The sequence below is a fragment of the Neoarius graeffei genome, chromosome 20, assembly GCF_027579695.1.
Source record: "Neoarius graeffei isolate fNeoGra1 chromosome 20, fNeoGra1.pri, whole genome shotgun sequence".
NCBI lineage: Eukaryota > Metazoa > Chordata > Actinopteri > Siluriformes > Ariidae > Neoarius > Neoarius graeffei.
The window spans coordinates 66,189,877-66,208,259 of NC_083588.1; the positions used below are offsets into that span (position 1 = coordinate 66,189,877).

Sequence of the window (18,383 nt, forward strand, 5' to 3'; positions counted from 1 at the left end):
GAGTTAGCACTTTGGTAATATCCTTGGTAAATACCAGTAACTGCAAGATCTAAAGATCCACTCATCTATTTATTCAACTGCTATTGTTATGTTAGCCAAATATTTACAATGTTTTGTTACAGTAAGTGCATTTTCCTGTTTGTCCTTAAGTTGCACAGTCTGTAAAATTCTTGCTGGTCGTGGAGTTTGAAGCACAAAATCTATTTACAGAACATTCTGTAGAACAGTTGACTTGCTACCTAGGTCAATTTACTTCAGTCCTGTGGACATTTATGGTCCGTGTAGACATAACGGGGGAAAATTGCCCCCCCCGAAAAAAAATTCAGGAGCCGCCACTGTTCATTAGAGGTTATACGGTATGTTAATAATGCAGCTGTTAACAAACAGGCGAAAGCAGGGTTAGCATACAACATAACATCATATGAATGTTTAAAATTTCTTAGTAAATTGTGTTACATTTCCTCAAAATGTTTCACTGTTTAAAAAGATTTTCATTGCGTCTTGTTTGAACGATTGGCTGCACAGCCCCGACGATTTCCAGTGCTACTGCTCCGTTTCATCTGTATTTGTAAACTTTCAGAAAACGTGCACGAACACGCAAATGCAAACCTGTATCCGTGTACAAATTTAACATTAGAGTGCATGCGCATGAGTGTGATGTTCTCGTATCATCATTAGCACTTAGCACTAAAGCGTGACTAAAGACGACCGATGACAAAGTTGCGTCAGACGTGTGAGAAAGTTCTGATCAATCTCAGAGCGTGAGCGCTGCTTCTATGACACTCATCAAAAATCCATAAATAGGATGATGGCAAACTTATAGCATAGCTATCGATAGCTACGGTAGAAGCGATGGAGAAACATAAATGAAATGGATAGAAAAAAAACCTTCTTAGTAATTTAATAAGATCTGAGGGAAATGAAGAGGTTTCTGGATGCTTCCGTGTTGTTTCTACAGTCACTGTGTCAGACAAAATCTCCTGTCTGTGTTAGCTAGCTAGCTAAACTGTTATCCTCAGTGTTTATGTAGCTTTGCTTGGCATCTGTGTTTGCCGGTTGCCTAGCAACAGCATCATGGACACAAAGCAGAAGACATGTTCATTTCAGCACCTCTTTATTTATTTATTTATTTATTTATTTATTTGTGGTATATTTTTTTCTCTTAAATCTCCCGCATCACATATTTGTTCAAGTCTTTTAATTCATACACAGTGTAAGTAGTGTGTGTGTGTGTGTGTGTGTGTGTGTGTGTCTTAAGAGATAAATATACATCTATATGTTGAGCAATAAGTTTATCTAAATAAATATCTTCACTGGCACATGTTCGTTATTTTCTAAGGTAGGTTTTTTCCACTTTAATTAAATATTAACAGTGTGATTTGTACAGACAGAGTGTGAACAGTTTCACTACGAGGCACATCCAGCGCAAAGAGACAGGCACAATATCAAGCTACGTTGATTCCAGCGTTACGGCGATCGTCTAGACGTGTTTCTGAGCCAGACAGAGACGCGAGGCAGGACGAGACACGACAACATGGAGATGAAAAACAGACACAGACGTCTGCAGCGTATATATTATCTACTGCAACAACAAAAACATTTCCATCTCACGCCAGAATATGAAAAAAAACCCACATAAAACACGTCGGACCTTTACACTCAAGACAAACACGATTGTGGGAACGTGTATGAAGGACGCTATCTCGAGCCTTCAGCGCTGTTTGCATGTGATTTTGTGTTATTACTAATTCAGTTTGGCGTCCTTTCACAGAGTTTTGCTATTTCCGTTATGTTTCACCCAAATGTTATTCTCAGCTTGTATAAAAAAAAAAACTCGGCTAGCTTTCAATTCAGACATCAAAATAAAACATACCTTTAGGCTCCAAATACATTATTCACTCTGAACGAATCCCTAAATCTGGATTATTTGGGATTTTTGTGGCTGTGAGCACAACAACGCCACCAACAGGCCGTCATAAAAACTACACACGATGATCTGAAGATGTGTGAAGTTAAAATCTGGGCTGATTTCTTTCTGGCCCAGACTATAGATTCATGCAGCCAATCAGTGGCAGTCGTGGTCGTCAGGTGACCGCACAGTATGACATGCCCTCGTGATCTGAACTCTGTTTGCGCTGATATTTTACGCAGCAGTGGCTGAGAAGCCTCCTTGAATACTGAACGTGAATCAGCATGAAGGGATGAAAAAGTAAAAGCAGACGGAACAAACAGCCAGCGTACAGACATACAGCAACAAAGAACTTTCGATTTTGGTTCGAATGAAAGATTCAGCGCGTTTGTGTTGATTTAATGTGATGATGTTTGTTGTTTTAAAGGCAGTGAGATGATGGGATTTGACTGGACACGGTGTTTCAGAGGAAGAGAAGATGAACTGACTGGAGATTGAGTTTTAAAGTTAACGAGAAACATTGAACTTTAGAAGACAGTTGGTTTAAAGGGGAGGAGAGGATCTGATCTAATCTGATCTAATCTGATCTAATCTGATTGGCTACAAAAAAACCTGTGAAAATATAACATGATGATCATCTGCCTTATTTCTACACAGAATTTTCCATCACACAGTCAGACCCCATGGTGTGGAACCGAACACAACAGCCACATGATCACTGATTAGAAAAAAAGGGGAGGAGCGATCCCACTGATCTCAGCCTGATGATGAGGTCATTACCGTCTCCATGACGACAGGATCAATGTGATAAAGAACAAACGCTCTGCTGTCTCAGCAGTCCAGCTTTCTGAATAAAGTCCACCAACACCAGACCAGAATATGGGTCGGCTTCAGATCCCATCGTTTATTTAGTTTGTCTTATCATTTGTCCTTCAAGTGAAGCCCCGCCCACCCATCAAATGGTCCACACTTCCTGCCTCCACTCATCGGCGTGCTGTGTGAGGATCATGTGACCTCGAGTGAGGCGGGAGAAACGCGGTCGCACTCGGCGCGGGACCGCAGGCTGTGCCACTGCTCCACGGGTGTCCGCTGGGAACGCAGCAGACGCCGCCAGTGCGTGGTCTCAGCCGGTCCCGTGGAGAACTGACCAATCACCACGCGGCCCACGAAGTCGTTGCTGCTCTTCACGTTGTGGCCATAAACTGCAGACAAGAGGAGAGCAGGAAATATCTTCAGCTTCACAACAACCGCTGAAACAGACACGAGCATCTTAAACATGAATATTTATTTAAATTGTATTTTATTTTATAGAATCATGTGAACTTTTTTGGAAAAATGCTCCAAAATACAAACGGAATCAGTTCATTTCTGCACAGAAAGTAAACATCAGGATTACATGCTGAAAGAAAAGTCAGATTCAAACCACAGGACAGAAAAACACCGCCATTATTTTATTCACCAAACAAATCAAAATAGCAAATTAAAAGTATGATAAAGTTCATTATATCCTGCGCAAACATCCTGTATGGTGTCACAGTACGGCCTGGGGCACAACACGAACAGATAAAGCCGCAGAGAAAAACAGGATGTGCTGCATCAAGTGCTGTTTTATCAGCGGGTGGAAGCCATTTTGTTAAATTACTCCAGTGATTCACTAATGTCATCGTTACAACTCCGATTATTCATGCAGCGATTTATCGTTAATGAGATGTCTATTAGATTTATTATTATTAGATCATTTAGAATATTCATCATAGTCTTTTTATTTTTGTTTCTTTTAACGATCTCTTGATTTTGTTACAGCGCATTACATTTAACAAAACTAACAAAAACAAACAAAAACAAACAAAAATGCAGTTTCCTTCTCCAGTGTGCATTTTCTATCCCTGATTATTTCCCAGGTTTAAAAGGTGAGTGTTTGTATTTAAAGGCAGTGATCTGCGCTCTGTTCAACTCCGCCTCAGACTCCAGGAAACTCATGCAGGTGGTTTTATTAACCCGAACGTGGAGCTCAGAAGATCCACTTACGCAGCTGCAGAACCCGACTCGGAACACCAGGACCTTTCCCCATATAAACACTGATGGTAGTTTTGGACCTTGACTCTGAAGAAGAGCCTAAAAGCTTTAAGAGATGAATTCAGTGTTTTCAGTTCCCTAACTGATCTGAACTGAGCCGCGCTCCAAAGTGGCTCATGGAAACCAGGTACCAGAAGGTCGAGATATGAAGGAGAAAGACCACGTAAACCTTTACTGCCTGACAGGTCGGAATTTATAGTGACTGAGGGACAACAGAAATGATCAGCGCTTCAGAGATTGCAGCAGGAGAAAGGAAGAAACCCTGAGAGCAAATCATTCATGGAGGATATGGAAGAGGAGGAAAAGCAACAAAAGCTCCGAACTGCACCGAAGTGGAGCAGAAACATTCACGATCCCGGAGGAAGGACGGTGTGTGAGAATGTCACAGCAACAGCAGCTGAGGAAAGTGTGTGAGGCCCGAGAACTCAGGCATTATTTCAGCTATTACTGTCCTTTAAAAAAAAATCAGCCACACATTACTGTGTAGACAGCGGTGCGTTTGAGCCACTGTGTGTAAACAAACAAACAAACAAACAAACAAACAAACAAACAAACAAACAAACAAACAAACAGCGACACTCAGGCAGGGATGTTATTCTGAGAAAAAAGAAACAGCTCTGGGTTTCTCTGACACTACAGCGTGTTATTAACATGACTTATAGTGCATGAGCTTAGAAATTCATAATCATAATGAAGATTACAGATGTTATAAATAAAACTGTATTGATATGATGAAGTGTTTAAAACAGATTTTGACATAAAGCACAGAGATGGAAGGAAGGAAGTCAGTGAGGAAACGATGGCTCTCATGTATCTGTCTCCAGGCAACAGCAGCACTCGAAGGATCCATCGCCTCGAGAGCTGTCGGATTCCGGGGACGGCGAGACGACGGCTCTCATTTTACATCAAAGACTCAGCAAGACAGCAGACTGAAAACATCTCCCATGAGGCTTTTACACTGTCTCGCTCACCATGTGCTGAGAGAGAGACGGTTTATTGGTTTTCTAAACACACGCACACACACACACACACACACACACACACACACACACACACACACACACACACACACACACACACACACACATCTGCCTTGATATTACACAAACATCCCTGCCGAGGCAGACGCGACAGACTGTGGGAGTGTGTAATAAAGTCACATATCTGAGTCAGGGTGATGGTGAGGGTCAGGGTGAGGGTGATGGTGAGGGTCAGGGTGAGGGTGATGGTGAGGGTCAGAGTGTGGGTGAGGGTCAGGGTAATGGTGAGGGTGAGGGTCAGGGTGAGGGTGATGGTGAGGGTCAGGGTGAGGGTGATAGTGAGGGTCAGGGTGAGGGTGATGGTGAGGGTCAGGGTAATGGTGAGGGTGAGGGTCAGGGTGAGGGTGATGGTGAGGGTCAGGGTGAGGGTGATAGTGAGGGTCAGGGTGAGGGTGATGGTGAGGGTCAGAGTGTGGGTGAGGGTGAGGGTCAGAGTGTGGGTGAGGGTCAGGGTAATGGTGAGGGTCAGGGTGAGGGTGATGATGATCTCTCTCTCTCTTCCCCCCCCATCTGTCCCTCTGAGTTACATGTTGATCCTGGGATTGAGATGCTGGCCTCTTCTGCCCCTCGGACCTGCTTGATCCAGCCTGGTGCCCTGTGTCTGGTCGGAGTTTTATCGCCCCACTCCTGTGAAGGACGGCCCCATGAGGACAGTTGAGGGTTATACCTGTTAAAACTGTTAATATTATAGTCAGGCTGTCTGTTGTTGCCCAAATGAGGATGGGTTCCCTTTTGAGTCTGGTTCCTCTCGAGGTTTCTTCCTCATGTCGTCTGAGGGAGTTTTTCCTTGCCACCGTCGCCACAGGCTTCATCATTGAGGATAGATTAGGGATAAAATTAGCTCATGTTTTAAGTCGTTCAAATTCTGTAAAGCTGCTTTGTGACAATGTTTATTGTTAAAAGCGCGATACAAATAAACTTGATTTGATTTGATTTGATTTGATGGTGAGGGTCAGAGTGTGGGTGAGGGTCAGGGTAATGGTGAGGGTGAGGGTCAGGGTGAGGGTGATGGTGAGGGTCAGAGTGTGGGTGAGGGTCAGGGTAATGGTGAGGGTGATGGTGAGGGTCAGAGTGTGGGTGAGGGTCAGGGTGAGGGTGATGGTGAGGGTCAGGGTGAGGGTGATGGTGAGGGTCAGGGTGAGGGTGATGGTGAGGGTCAGGGTGAGGGTGATAGTGAGGGTCAGGGTGAGGGTGATGGTGAGGGTCAGAGTGTGGGTGAGGGTCAGGGTAATGGTGAGGGTGAGGGTCAGGGTGAGGGTGATGGTCAGGATAATGGTGAGGGTGATGGTGAGGGTCAGAGTGTGGGTGAGGGTCAGGGTAATGGTGAGGGTGATGGTGAGGGTCAGAGTGTGGGTGAGGGTCAGGGTGAGGGTCAGGGTGAGGGTGATGGTGAGGGTCAGGGTGAGGGTGATGGTGAGGGTCAGGGTGAGGGTGATGGTGAGGGTCAGGGTGAGGGTGATAGTGAGGGTCAGGGTGAGGGTGATGGTGAGGGTCAGAGTGTGGGTGAGGGTCAGGGTAATGGTGAGGGTGAGGGTCAGGGTGAGGGTGATGGTCAGGATAATGGTGAGGGTGATGGTGAGGGTCAGAGTGTGGGTGAGGGTCAGGGTAATGGTGAGGGTGATGGTGAGGGTCAGAGTGTGGGTGAGGGTCAGGGTGAGGGTCAGGGTGAGGGTGATGGTGAGGGTCAGGGTGAGGGTGATGGTGAGGGTCAGGGTGAGGGTGATAGTGAGGGTCAGGGTGAGGGTGATGGTGAGGGTCAGAGTGTGGGTGAGGGTCAGGGTAATGGTGAGGGTGAGGGTCAGGGTGAGGGTGATGGTCAGGATAATGGTGAGGGTGATGGTGAGGGTCAGAGTGTGGGTGAGGGTCAGGGTGAGGGTGATGGTGAGGGTCAGAGTGTGGGTGAGGGTCAGGGTAATGGTGAGGGTGATGGTGAGGGTCAGAGTGTGGGTGAGGGTCAGGGTGAGGGTGATGGTGAGGGTCAGAGTGTGGGTGAGGGTCAGGGTGAGGGTGATGGTGAGGGTCAGAGTGTGGGTGAGGGTCAGGGTAATGGTGAGGGTGATGGTGAGGGTCAGAGTGTGGGTGAGGGTCAGGGTGAGGGTGATGGTGAGGGTCAGAGTGTGGGTGAGGGTCAGGGTGAGGGTGATGGTGAGGGTCAGAGTGTGGGTGAGGGTCAGGGTAATGGTGAGGGTGAGGGTCAGGGTGAGGGTGATGGTCAGGATAATGGTGAGGGTGATGGTGAGGGTCAGAGTGTGGGTGAGGGTCAGGGTGAGGGTGATGGTGAGGGTCAGAGTGTGGGTGAGGGTCAGGGTAATGGTGAGGGTGATGGTGAGGGTCAGAGTGTGGGTGAGGGTCAGGGTGAGGGTGATGGTGAGGGTCAGGGTGAGGGTGATGGTGAGGGTCAGGGTGAGGGTGATAGTGAGGGTCAGGGTGAGGGTGATGGTGAGGGTCAGAGTGTGGGTGAGGGTCAGGGTAATGGTGAGGGTGAGGGTCAGGGTGAGGGTGATGGTGAGGGTCAGAGTGTGGGTGAGGGTCAGGGTAATGGTGAGGGTGAGGGTCAGGGTGAGGGTGATGGTGAGGGTCAGGGTGAGGGTTATGGTGAGGGTCAGAGTGTGGGTGAGGGTCAGGGTAATGGTGAGGGTGAGGGTCAGGGTGAGGGTGATGGTGAGGGTCAGGGTAATGGTGAGGGTGAGGGTCAGGGTGAGGGTGATGGTGAGGGTCAGGGTGAGGGTGATGGTGAGGGTCAGAGTGTGGGTGAGGGTCAGGGTAATGGTGAGGGTGAGGGTCAGGGTGAGGGTGATGGTGAGGGTCAGAGTGTGGGTGAGGGTCAGGGTAATGGTGAGGGTGAGGGTCAGGGTGAGGGTGATGGTGAGGGTCAGGGTGAGGGTTATGGTGAGGGTCAGGGTGAGGGTGATGGTGAGGGTCAGAGTGTGGGTGAGGATCAGGGTAATGGTGAGGGTGAGGGTCAGGGTGAGGGTGATGGTGAGGGTCAGGGTGAGGGTTATGGTGAGGGTCAGGGTGAGGGTGATGGTGAGGGTCAGGGTGAGGGTGATGGTGAGGGTCAGAGTGTGGGTGAGGGTCAGGGTGAGGGTGATGGTGAGGGTCAGGGTGAGGGTGATAGTGAGGGTCAGGGTGAGGGTGATGGTGAGGGTCAGAGTGTGGGTGAGGGTCAGGGTAATGGTGAGGGTCAGGGTGAGGGTGATGGTGAGGGTCAGGGTGAGGGTTATGGTGAGGGTCAGAGTGTGGGTGAGGGTCAGGGTGAGGGTGATGGTGAGGGTCAGAGTGTGGGTGAGGGTCAGGGTAATGGTGAGGGTGATGGTGAGGGTCAGAGTGTGGGTGAGGGTCAGGGTGAGGGTGATGGTGAGGGTCAGGGTGAGGGTGATGGTGAGGGTCAGGGTGAGGGTGATAGTGAGGGTCAGGGTGAGGGTGATGGTGAGGGTCAGAGTGTGGGTGAGGGTCAGGGTAATGGTGAGGGTGAGGGTCAGGGTGATGGTGAGGGTCAGAGTGTGGGTGAGGGTCAGGGTAATGGTGAGGGTGAGGGTCAGGGTGAGGGTGATGGTGAGGGTCAGGGTGAGGGTTATGGTGAGGGTCAGAGTGTGGGTGAGGGTCAGGGTAATGGTGAGGGTGAGGGTCAGGGTGAGGGTGATGGTGAGGGTCAGAGTGTGGGTGAGGGTCAGGGTAATGGTGAGGGTGAGGGTCAGGGTGAGGGTGATGGTGAGGGTCAGGGTGAGGGTGATGGTGAGGGTCAGAGTGTGGGTGAGGGTCAGGGTAATGGTGAGGGTGAGGGTCAGGGTGAGGGTGATGGTGAGGGTCAGAGTGTGGGTGAGGGTCAGGGTAATGGTGAGGGTGAGGGTCAGGGTGAGGGTGATGGTGAGGGTCAGGGTGAGGGTTATGGTGAGGGTCAGGGTGAGGGTGATGGTGAGGGTCAGAGTGTGGGTGAGGATCAGGGTAATGGTGAGGGTGAGGGTCAGGGTGAGGGTGATGGTGAGGGTCAGGGTGAGGGTTATGGTGAGGGTCAGGGTGAGGGTGATGGTGAGGGTCAGGGTGAGGGTGATGGTGAGGGTCAGAGTGTGGGTGAGGGTCAGGGTGAGGGTGATGGTGAGGGTCAGGGTGAGGGTGATAGTGAGGGTCAGGGTGAGGGTGATGGTGAGGGTCAGAGTGTGGGTGAGGGTCAGGGTAATGGTGAGGGTGAGGGTCAGGGTGAGGGTGATGGTGAGGGTCAGGGTGAGGGTTATGGTGAGGGTCAGGGTGAGGGTGATGGTGAGGGTCAGAGTGTGGGTGAGGGTCAGGGTAATGGTGAGGGTGAGGGTCAGGGTGAGGGTGATGGTGAGGGTCAGGGTGAGGGTGATGGTGAGGGTCAGAGTGTGGGTGAGGGTCAGGGTGAGGGTGATGGTGAGGGTCAGGGTGAGGGTTATGGTGAGGGTCAGAGTGTGGGTGAGGGTCAGGGTGAGGGTTATGGTGAGGGTCAGAGTGTGGGTGAGGGTCAGGGTGAGGGTGATGGTGAGGGTCAGGGTGAGGGTTATGGTGAGGGTCAGAGTGTGGGTGAGGGTCAGGGTGAGGGTGATGGTGAGGGTCAGGGTGAGGGTTATGGTGAGGGTCAGAGTGTGGGTGAGGGTCAGGGTGAGGGTGATGGTGAGGGTCAGGGTGAGGGTGATGGTGAGGGTCAGAGTATGGGTGAGGGTCAGGGTAATAGTGAGGGTGAGGGTGAAGGTCAGGGTGAAGATGCGGTCCCAGTTCTGGTCACTCGTGTGAGGTTGAGGTGATGACATCATCAGGCCATGGCTCTGCCCTGATGTCAGGACTGGGATCAGTTCAAATGGAACAGGAAGAGATGGAGGAAAATGAGACGCAGGACGAGGACAGGAGAGTCGTGCGTGCTCGATGATGATGATGTCATTGATGTTCCTGTTAGTGATGTCTGAAGCACACCTTGTTCACTTCGCAGTGTACTATTTTGTAGTGAACACTCAGAGCTCTCACACTCAAACACAGCGAACACAACACACTGTAATATGTGAGTGTGAGTACAGAGAGTCCCTGAGGTGATACAGGGAGAAAGTCACAGTGATGATGATGATGATGATGATGATGATGAAGTATTGATGATGGTGCTCACTCTCAGAGAAAAGGAACCGAGCTGTACCGCTGTTCGTATTTTTTTACATGGTGGATGGACGGACGGCGTTTCACAGCCAATCGGATGATTTTAATTAGATGGTGAGTGAAAGAGGAATGAAGAGCAACAGGGAACAGAACAACCTGAGGGGGGCATCATTCAGACACACACACACACACACACACACACACACACACACACACACACACACCAGACAATGTACAGACAGAGAGAGAGAGAGAGAGAGAGAGAGACCATGAAAGACAGTCAGAGGAAAAGAAAGCATAAAAATGTAAAAATTCCCTGTGGCACAGCTGAAGGTTTGAGCAGAAGGGTGTGGCAGGTGGACGTGGTACATGGGTGTGGCAGGAGACCAGTCTCCCCACCAGCTTCCTTTGATCATGTGGACTACAAAGAGCTGCAATAAAACACCACACGCTGCTCAGCTCCAGTCTCATCCCCAGTGACCAGCTTTCTCTCGTTCTTTCTTTCTTTCTTTCGAATAATAAATGACGTGATTTGGTGGATCCACAAACAATAGAATAAAAAAATGATGTCGGTATGCAATTTGAAAACACCTCTCAATCCTGTCCCCCTTCCCTCAGTAAACTATCACTTCAAGGCCAGACATTTGCATATCTGAACCTGATTGGCTGTTGTATTTTATGACGTAACAACACTGATTGCATTGTGTTTTTCTTACATAAAGAAAAATAAAAAAATCAAGGCAGTGGTAATATAACCCGTCTGTAGCAAACCACTGGGTTTTAATCATAAAACAATTCGGTGCCACTTCATTCAGAGTGACGATAACGACAATAATATACAGTAATAGCAGGAGAAATGTGGATGTGATGAAGTTTTTAGGCCTAAATTATGTCCTTTTGATGGTTTAAGACAAATGAGTGCTAGCTGGACGAAGCTGCATTAAAAAAAAAGTAATATTTTTGCTATTTTGTTGAACGAGAAGTGAAGTCTGTGTCCAGTTTCCTCACTGTATGTTTTTAAATGAAGGAAATGGATTAATTAAGTCCAATTAAATTCAATCCGGTTGGCATTTCAAATAAAACAAAGCGTGAGGTTCTTGCAGCAGGATGAGCGTCTCAGTGCGAGTCCGTATCGGACACAGAGCTCCTCCCGCTGCAGGACGGATAAGACCAAGAACTGAGAAGGAAAAGAGCATTTTCATTTTTTGAGCCCAATTAAAGAAAGCAGCGAGACGTTTCTGTCACATTTCTGGTTCTGTTCTGAGGACGAGAAGAAGCCGAGAGTCGTGTAGCTAACGAGAGGATCAGCTCTGGTGAGTGAGGAGTCGACTTCCTGTCAGACAACCGATAACCTGAGCGGGAACGAGGTTCAATTAAATACTGTTAGGTTTAGTGTGTGTGTGTGATTTTACCTGTGAACACGAGGCTAACCTCGCTCAGTTCCTCATGAGGCACCCGGAAGCTGAAGGACTCGTTGAAAAAGGGGTCAATGGTTCCTCTCATACACGACGTCTTCTTGGTCTTCACCAGCTTCAGTCCGGCCACCAGCTGAACTTTAACGAAGGGATCTGACACCGAAACGAACCAAAGATTTTAATGAGCTCTTCATATCGACTTGAGAAAAAGAAATAGCTGGAATATTCTGGAAGGACTGGCATATAAGTTTATGTAAATCAGCATGTTAACTCCACATTCTCACACACACACACACACACACACACACACACACACACACACACACACAGGAAAGAGTCATCTGTAAGTCACTCACAAAACTTCACTAACTGTATAAACTTATACGATTTATCCAACCGTATGCACATTTCTCTCTTTAATTTTCTCCCCAGTTTTCCCAAGCACTCGTGAACTCCGCCCAATCACATGACAGACACCAACCAGGACAGGTGAAGACCAACACATGTGTCCTCTGAGACACGTCAATCCACCATCCAGATCTATCCAAACTGCTGTCACAGGGCGATGTAACACTCTGAAGAATGCGCTATCTGCCCTCTTCTACATACAGTAAATGAGCTCACAGATGTAGCGTGAGTGTGATTGACAGGAGAGAGATTATGCTCCTCCCACCCTGAGAGCATGGCCAGTTTAGCTCCTTTGTTCAGCCCTTAATTATTTTGTCAATTTGTTCCTGCAGCTTCTGAGTTTGTTTGCAATTTTGTTGTGAAATTGTTTTGTTGATTTTATTGTGTAGTTTTTTTTCCTGAGCTTTATTTTGTGTTTTGCGCTTATTCTGGTTTTCCGAATGACAGCCTCTGTCCACCAAAGGAGTTGAAAATAGTTAAACTTTTGAAAGACACCAATCTCATCAATGTCACTTCTCTGTCACCAACCAATCAAAATCAAGAAGGGGGAGGGATTTACAATATCAATACTATCAACAATAGTGATCCTGGCTGTCACTCACAACCCAGTTATTTGTGATGTAACACTGACAGGTTTGCGTGATCAATATCTGAAATCAAGAGCGTGGATGGAGGTGATTTCTTTCCATTGATATTGCTAAATTTTCTAAACTAAATAAAGACTTGATGTTTACAATGAAGGACTGTGGAAATGCCAGAAGATTTTTCTAACCTCCAACAGCAAGCACCTGAGAGAATCGAGAAGTCCTGGATCATCTGTCAGCACGTTCCACCAATTATATTCATACTGAAACTGACAAACAACCAGAAAACTGAAATTCTGTCCATCCAAAACGTAATTTCTGAACTCCGGCCAAAAAAAAGTCATAAAACTTAAACACCTCCTCAATCACAGTTACAGCATCATCGCTGGGTTCAATCCCATTAAATCAGCACAGTTTCCTGCTGTCTGAGACCAGAAATAACCAGAACATCAAGGATGTAGTATCTCATCTGGCCTGGCATCAAAACAACCCTGACAACCAAAACATCAAACAGACCTGAAATGTGACGATGCGAGAGAGGACCAACCTCCACGACAAGCTGCTTACAACAAGAACATCAACAAAGGACTACATTTTGTTCCCTGAGGGAAGATCGACCCAAAACATCCATCAGAACTGAATTCACATGATAAATCAGAGAGGAGATACAATTCTAATCAGAAGAAAATGTGTTAAGTGACCTCATTACTAATTTGTTAGCAAAAAATTGACAATACAACGACCAAGTTTTGTGCAGAAAGTTGAGTTCTTTCAAATAAAACAATCGGAATGAAAATCCGTGGAAAACTGAGGGAGGAGATACGATTTAACTGAATTGTGGATGACGGATGCCACGCCATGGCAACAGCCTTATGGACAGATGAGCGAATAAAGCTGGGTCTGTAGAGCAGGAGATCCCTCAGCAGCTCCATCTGCAGGTTCATCATATCACAGACTGAGTGAGTGACATGACAAGGGGAACCAGGAGGTACCTGAACCCTGGCACATGTCGGTCTGCAGCAGCTGTTTGGCCCTGATGACGTCCACGTTGAGTCGTCCAGCGCTCGGCAAGTAGTTTAACGAGAGCAGCAGTTCCCCGAGTTCCACCTCGTTCTGTATCTCACACACACAGAGTTATAAATCACCACACGCTGACCGAGAACCGAGACACGACGTCCTTCTGACACTCATCGCCAATTTAATGGAAAATATTAGGATTAATTTGTCGGAATTCCTTGGAGTTCACAGTTGCTCCAGTTTTCCAAACATGTTCATAGAAACCAGATTTGTCACAACATGTACTGGATGCTTTTTGTTTTTTTTAAATCAAGCTATTGATGTGAACTTTAATGATAATGAAAATGTGTCACATGGCATTACTCAGAAATATGACCAGAGGAGCTGGAGGAAAACACGGTTTATATGAGCCTCAGTCGTGTGATTGTTATTCTGATGGAATTTTGTTTATCTCAAGTTAATTGTTTTGCTGGATTCGATTTCGGACGCCGAGCTTTCAGAGAAACAAACTGCAAATCTGAGTGATGAAATCATGCTGATCAGCACATGCGGATGATTTATAAGAAATAACTGTACGAGAGTTTAGACCTGGGCGGCACGGTGGTGTAGTGGTTAGCGCTGTCGCCTCACAGCAAGAAGGTCCTGGGTTCGAGCCCCGGGGCCGGCGAGGGCCTTTCTGTGTGGAGTTTGCATGTTCTCCCCGTGTCCGCGTGGGTTTCCTCCGGGTGCTCCGGTTTCCCCCACGGTCCAAAGACATGCAGGTTAGGTTAACTGGTGACTCTAAATTGACCGTAGGTGTGAATGTGGGTGTGAATGGTTGTCTGTGTCTATGTGTCAGCCCTGTGATGACCTGGCGACTTGTCCAGGGTGTACCCCGCCTTTCGCCCGTAGTCAGCTGGGATAGGCTCCAGCTTGCCTGCGACCCTGTAGAAGGATAAAGCGGCTAGAGATAATGAGATGAGATGAGATGAGTTTAGACCTCAAAGAAACTCCTGGAATTTTATTTTCAAAGAAACATTGATGAAAATAAAAAGTATGATTTTTATTAATATAGACTACATTAATTATAAATGTGAACGAGAACTATTCAGTGGCTGTTTAAATTAAATGCTGTTGATATCAGAGGTGTAAATGTGCTGCGGATTTTGCGTACTGAAGCCACTTTACTGCAGTAATCTCACAGTTGTGGTTCTGAGAAACGTTCGGATAGTCCCTACGGTGTAATTTAGATCAACTTCTCTCTTTATTCACACTTCGTAAATGTTGGATTGTATTTAACCAACAAAAACGAGTTCCTGCAAATTTATTACCTGCCCTTCAGTGGGATAAACTGACACAGCTGCACTGACTCTGCTCATTATGTTACAGCTTAAAGCAAATACACAAAATGTTACATAAGCGTTTTCTAACAGACGGCATGATTCTGGTTTGTCTTCCTCAGATAGTCAACGTCAACAGTGAATAAACGTAAATGTGAGACCTGTGAGCTGGGCACGAGAGCCTTCCACCAGTGTCCCCCCTTCACCAGGTCCACCTCGCTGAGTGGGAGCATCACTTTGCCGATGACACAGTGCTGTGAGAACTTGTCGAAGTCCAGCACAGAGAGCAGCAGCATCCGGCGCTGGGCCTCGAGGAAGGGCAGCTCGAAGGTGAAGCGTTCTTCGAATACAGGGTTCTGCGTCTTGCGCTTGACGCCGGTCTGCCGCGAGTTCTTGTGGTCAGGCAGGAGGCTCATCTTGACGTAGGGGTTGGAGTGAGCCACGCCCATGCCGGGAGGAGGCAGGTCCCGTGCCTCGATCACACGCACAATCAGCTGGCAGCGTATGAGGTCGTACTGCGTGCTGAAGTGCAGGAGGCCGAGCTGATAGCGCAGCAGGAGCTCCTCGTCGCTCAGAGAGTCCATGTCATCTCCACCAGACTCGGACGAGTACAGCCGTGGCTCCAGCTTGCGGAAATAGTCGTCCAGAGGAGGCTGCGGTTTGCGCAGGGGCTGGACCGCCTCCTTCCTCGGGGACATGGCCCAGAATTCAATGGGCTTCGTGTCCACTAGCGGGGAGCTGGGACGCCGCGAGTCCAGACCTGAGACACAGAAGACGATTGGACATTCACTACAATCCAAACCTTTAATTAATAATAATAATAATAATAATAATAATAATCTCATCTCCTTATCTGTAGCCGCTTTATCCTGTCCTACAGGGTCGCAGGCGAGCTGGAGCCTATCCCAGCTGACTACGGGTGAAAGGCGGGGTTCACCCTGGACAAGTCGCCAGGTCATCACAGGGCTGACACATAGACACAGACAACCATTCACACTCACATTCACACCTACGCTCAATTTAGAGTCACCAGTTAACCTAACCTGCATGTCTTTGGACTGTGGGGGAAACCGGAGCACCCGGAGGAAACCCACGCGGACACGGGGAGAACATGCAAACTCCACACAGAAAGGCCCTCGCCGGCCACGGGGCTCGAACCCGGACCTTCTTGCTGTGAGGCGACAGCGCTAACCACTACACCACCGTGCCGCCATAATAATAATAATAATAATACAAACAACTTCTAATCATACAGGTGTTTTATTTTTCATCCACAGACCTGATTACGATCCTGAAATCAGTCGAGAAAAGTTTTCACACTAAATCAGTCGTCAGTCAAAGAGACGTTTCATTTTTGAAGTTAGCTTCTAGCTACATGGCTAATGGAACTTGTAAGTAATGGAAGATTATCGCTCCCAGTTTAGCATAGTGCGTGTTTAAATCATCACAGTCGCCTTTAAAGTCATCTTTGATCTCAGTAACACAATTTGGGCATAAACAGTGTCATAAAATATCAGAATAAATAAAATCAATGAACCAAGAACTATTTTTTCCACCCAGAACATATCTAAAGTCCAAACTCCACCTTCAGACTTTAGCCCACGCCTCCTAATGAGCTCTTCACTGTCCTTTTGTCCATGTGTATAGAGACCGGAGTGTAACACAGAGACAGAAACTGCATCTCTAGGTCTGTCTGTGACACTAAACATCTCCACAAAGCCAATGGGAGAACACACACACACACACACACACACATTGGAGTGTTTTAATTTTGGCCTAACTGTCACACAATTCATTGCACAATCACAGGTTCGTACTGGAGAACTGGCGTGCGAGGCTGAAGGTGGAGCGAGAGTTCTCCGAGCTGGAACCCCGGCTGCTGGGACTGGTGCAGCTCGGACTGCTGCTGCCCATGGCGGTGTTGTGGGCCAGAGGGATGTGATCACGAGCCACCAGGTGAGAGTTCGACTCCCTCTCATCATTACAGTCATTAACACTGAAAACAGAGAGAGAGCAATTTAACATCAATTCAACTGCTTTATTTGTTTAAACAGAAAACGTGTACACTTTATCCATTTATAGTTACATTTAATGTTCACTCATTAAAAAATAGGTTCATTGCATAATTAAAGTTCCTTCGCTTCCAAAGAACCCTTTCTGATAGAGCACCCTTTTGTTGTACACAGAACCTGAAGAACGCATAAGTGCTCTGGATGTCTGAAGCGTGTGTCAGTGCTTTACAAATCACTTTACTGACAAATATTCATCACTCGTTTAGCTGTTTGGGCTCGGGTGAGTGAAGGGTGAAGATTGATTTTGGCAGCTTGTCAATAGAATAAGCCACGCCCCCACATCTGTGGTGATGTCATGGCACTTGTCGTGACTTGTGATGAGAAGTTCAGAACTTTTTTACTGACTGATCTTTGAATGTTCGGTTCTCAGACACTAACATCAACACGGTTTGGTTCTCTTGGTAAAGTTTAAGACACAAGTTCACTTTGTTGAGCTCTTTAGCAACCTTTTGGACCTTTTGAGTTATTCAACTGAAATGATGGATTACAACACGTTCAATTCCCTGTACGAGAGCACTGCGCCAATCGATCAATATATCACTCTGTTCATTGGATGAAGGAGAAAAGTGTGTTCTGGTTGACCAGGTCAAGTCTCCGGTCATCGGTCATCGTGCTGGTCATGTGACTGCTGTAATCACGTGAATAATGAACCAGAGACTCAGACCTGTCTGTCTCTAAAGGGTAGATATAAAGCTGGATGAAAATAAAGTTAAATAAGTGTTTAAATAAATCATTAGATATTGAAAACTTGAAGACAAATAACGTTAAACACAAACCACGCCGTTCAGCCAGACCTGAAGACCCGAAGACCTGTAGTTATGATTTGTGAACAAATCAGTCGTCCTGATCAGTCATGTGACAAGTGAACGACCTGAAAGACCTGTTCGTGAATGAAACCGAGCCTGAGCAGCCCGAGACAAAACGAATGAATCACTCACTGATACAACTCATCATTCCTGAGTCAAACAAAACGAACAAATCTTTCACGAGCGACTCGTCACTCATGGTGACTTCAGTCTCAGACACTGTAAAGTCAAGCAGATGATGAAGCTGTAAGGTAAAAAAAACAAACAAAAAAACAATGTAAAGACGCATGTGAGTCATGTGACCAGCCAATCATGTGACTACGAGCAATCCAGTATGATGCAATATAGGAGGGAGAATATGAGCTACTGTCCCTTTAACTGCTGTGTACAGTGAGTTTTGATTTCGTGCAACACTTTGGCACTTTTTTGTGTTCTTATGTCCAAGTAGTACGATCTCAGTCCCAGAGTGATGACATGATGCACGCTGATCTCACATGCAGAAATGCAGACAAGATGATAACAATAATAGTAATTATAATTATAATAATAATGCATTACTGAAAGCAAGTTGGAGAGTTTATTAGAAACAGAGAAAACACAATTAAACAATCAAACTGACGGAACATCACGAAAATCC

The 18,383-nt window shown here is 47.1% G+C and overlaps 1 protein-coding gene across 2 annotated transcripts; it reads right to left on the reverse strand.

Moving 5' to 3' along the window:
* Positions 1 to 1,139: 1,139 nt before the first annotated feature.
* Positions 1,140 to 17,966, reverse strand: syt17 (synaptotagmin XVII). 2 transcript variants are annotated; one of them, XM_060902294.1, is made up of 6 exons: positions 17,735 to 17,966; positions 16,686 to 16,864; positions 15,030 to 15,628; positions 13,525 to 13,645; positions 11,538 to 11,693; positions 1,140 to 3,111 (listed from the first exon to the last, which is right to left on the reverse strand). In XM_060902294.1, the coding sequence occupies exons 2-6, from the start codon at positions 16,780 to 16,782 to the stop codon at positions 2,915 to 2,917; spliced, it is 1,170 nt and encodes a 389-aa protein (XP_060758277.1). In that variant the 5' UTR covers positions 16,783 to 16,864; positions 17,735 to 17,966; the 3' UTR covers positions 1,140 to 2,914. The 2 variants fall into 2 exon arrangements, with proteins under 2 accessions (XP_060758277.1, XP_060758276.1); XM_060902293.1 differs by having other exon boundaries at positions 17,717 to 17,966.
* Positions 17,967 to 18,383: the final 417 nt, after the last annotated feature.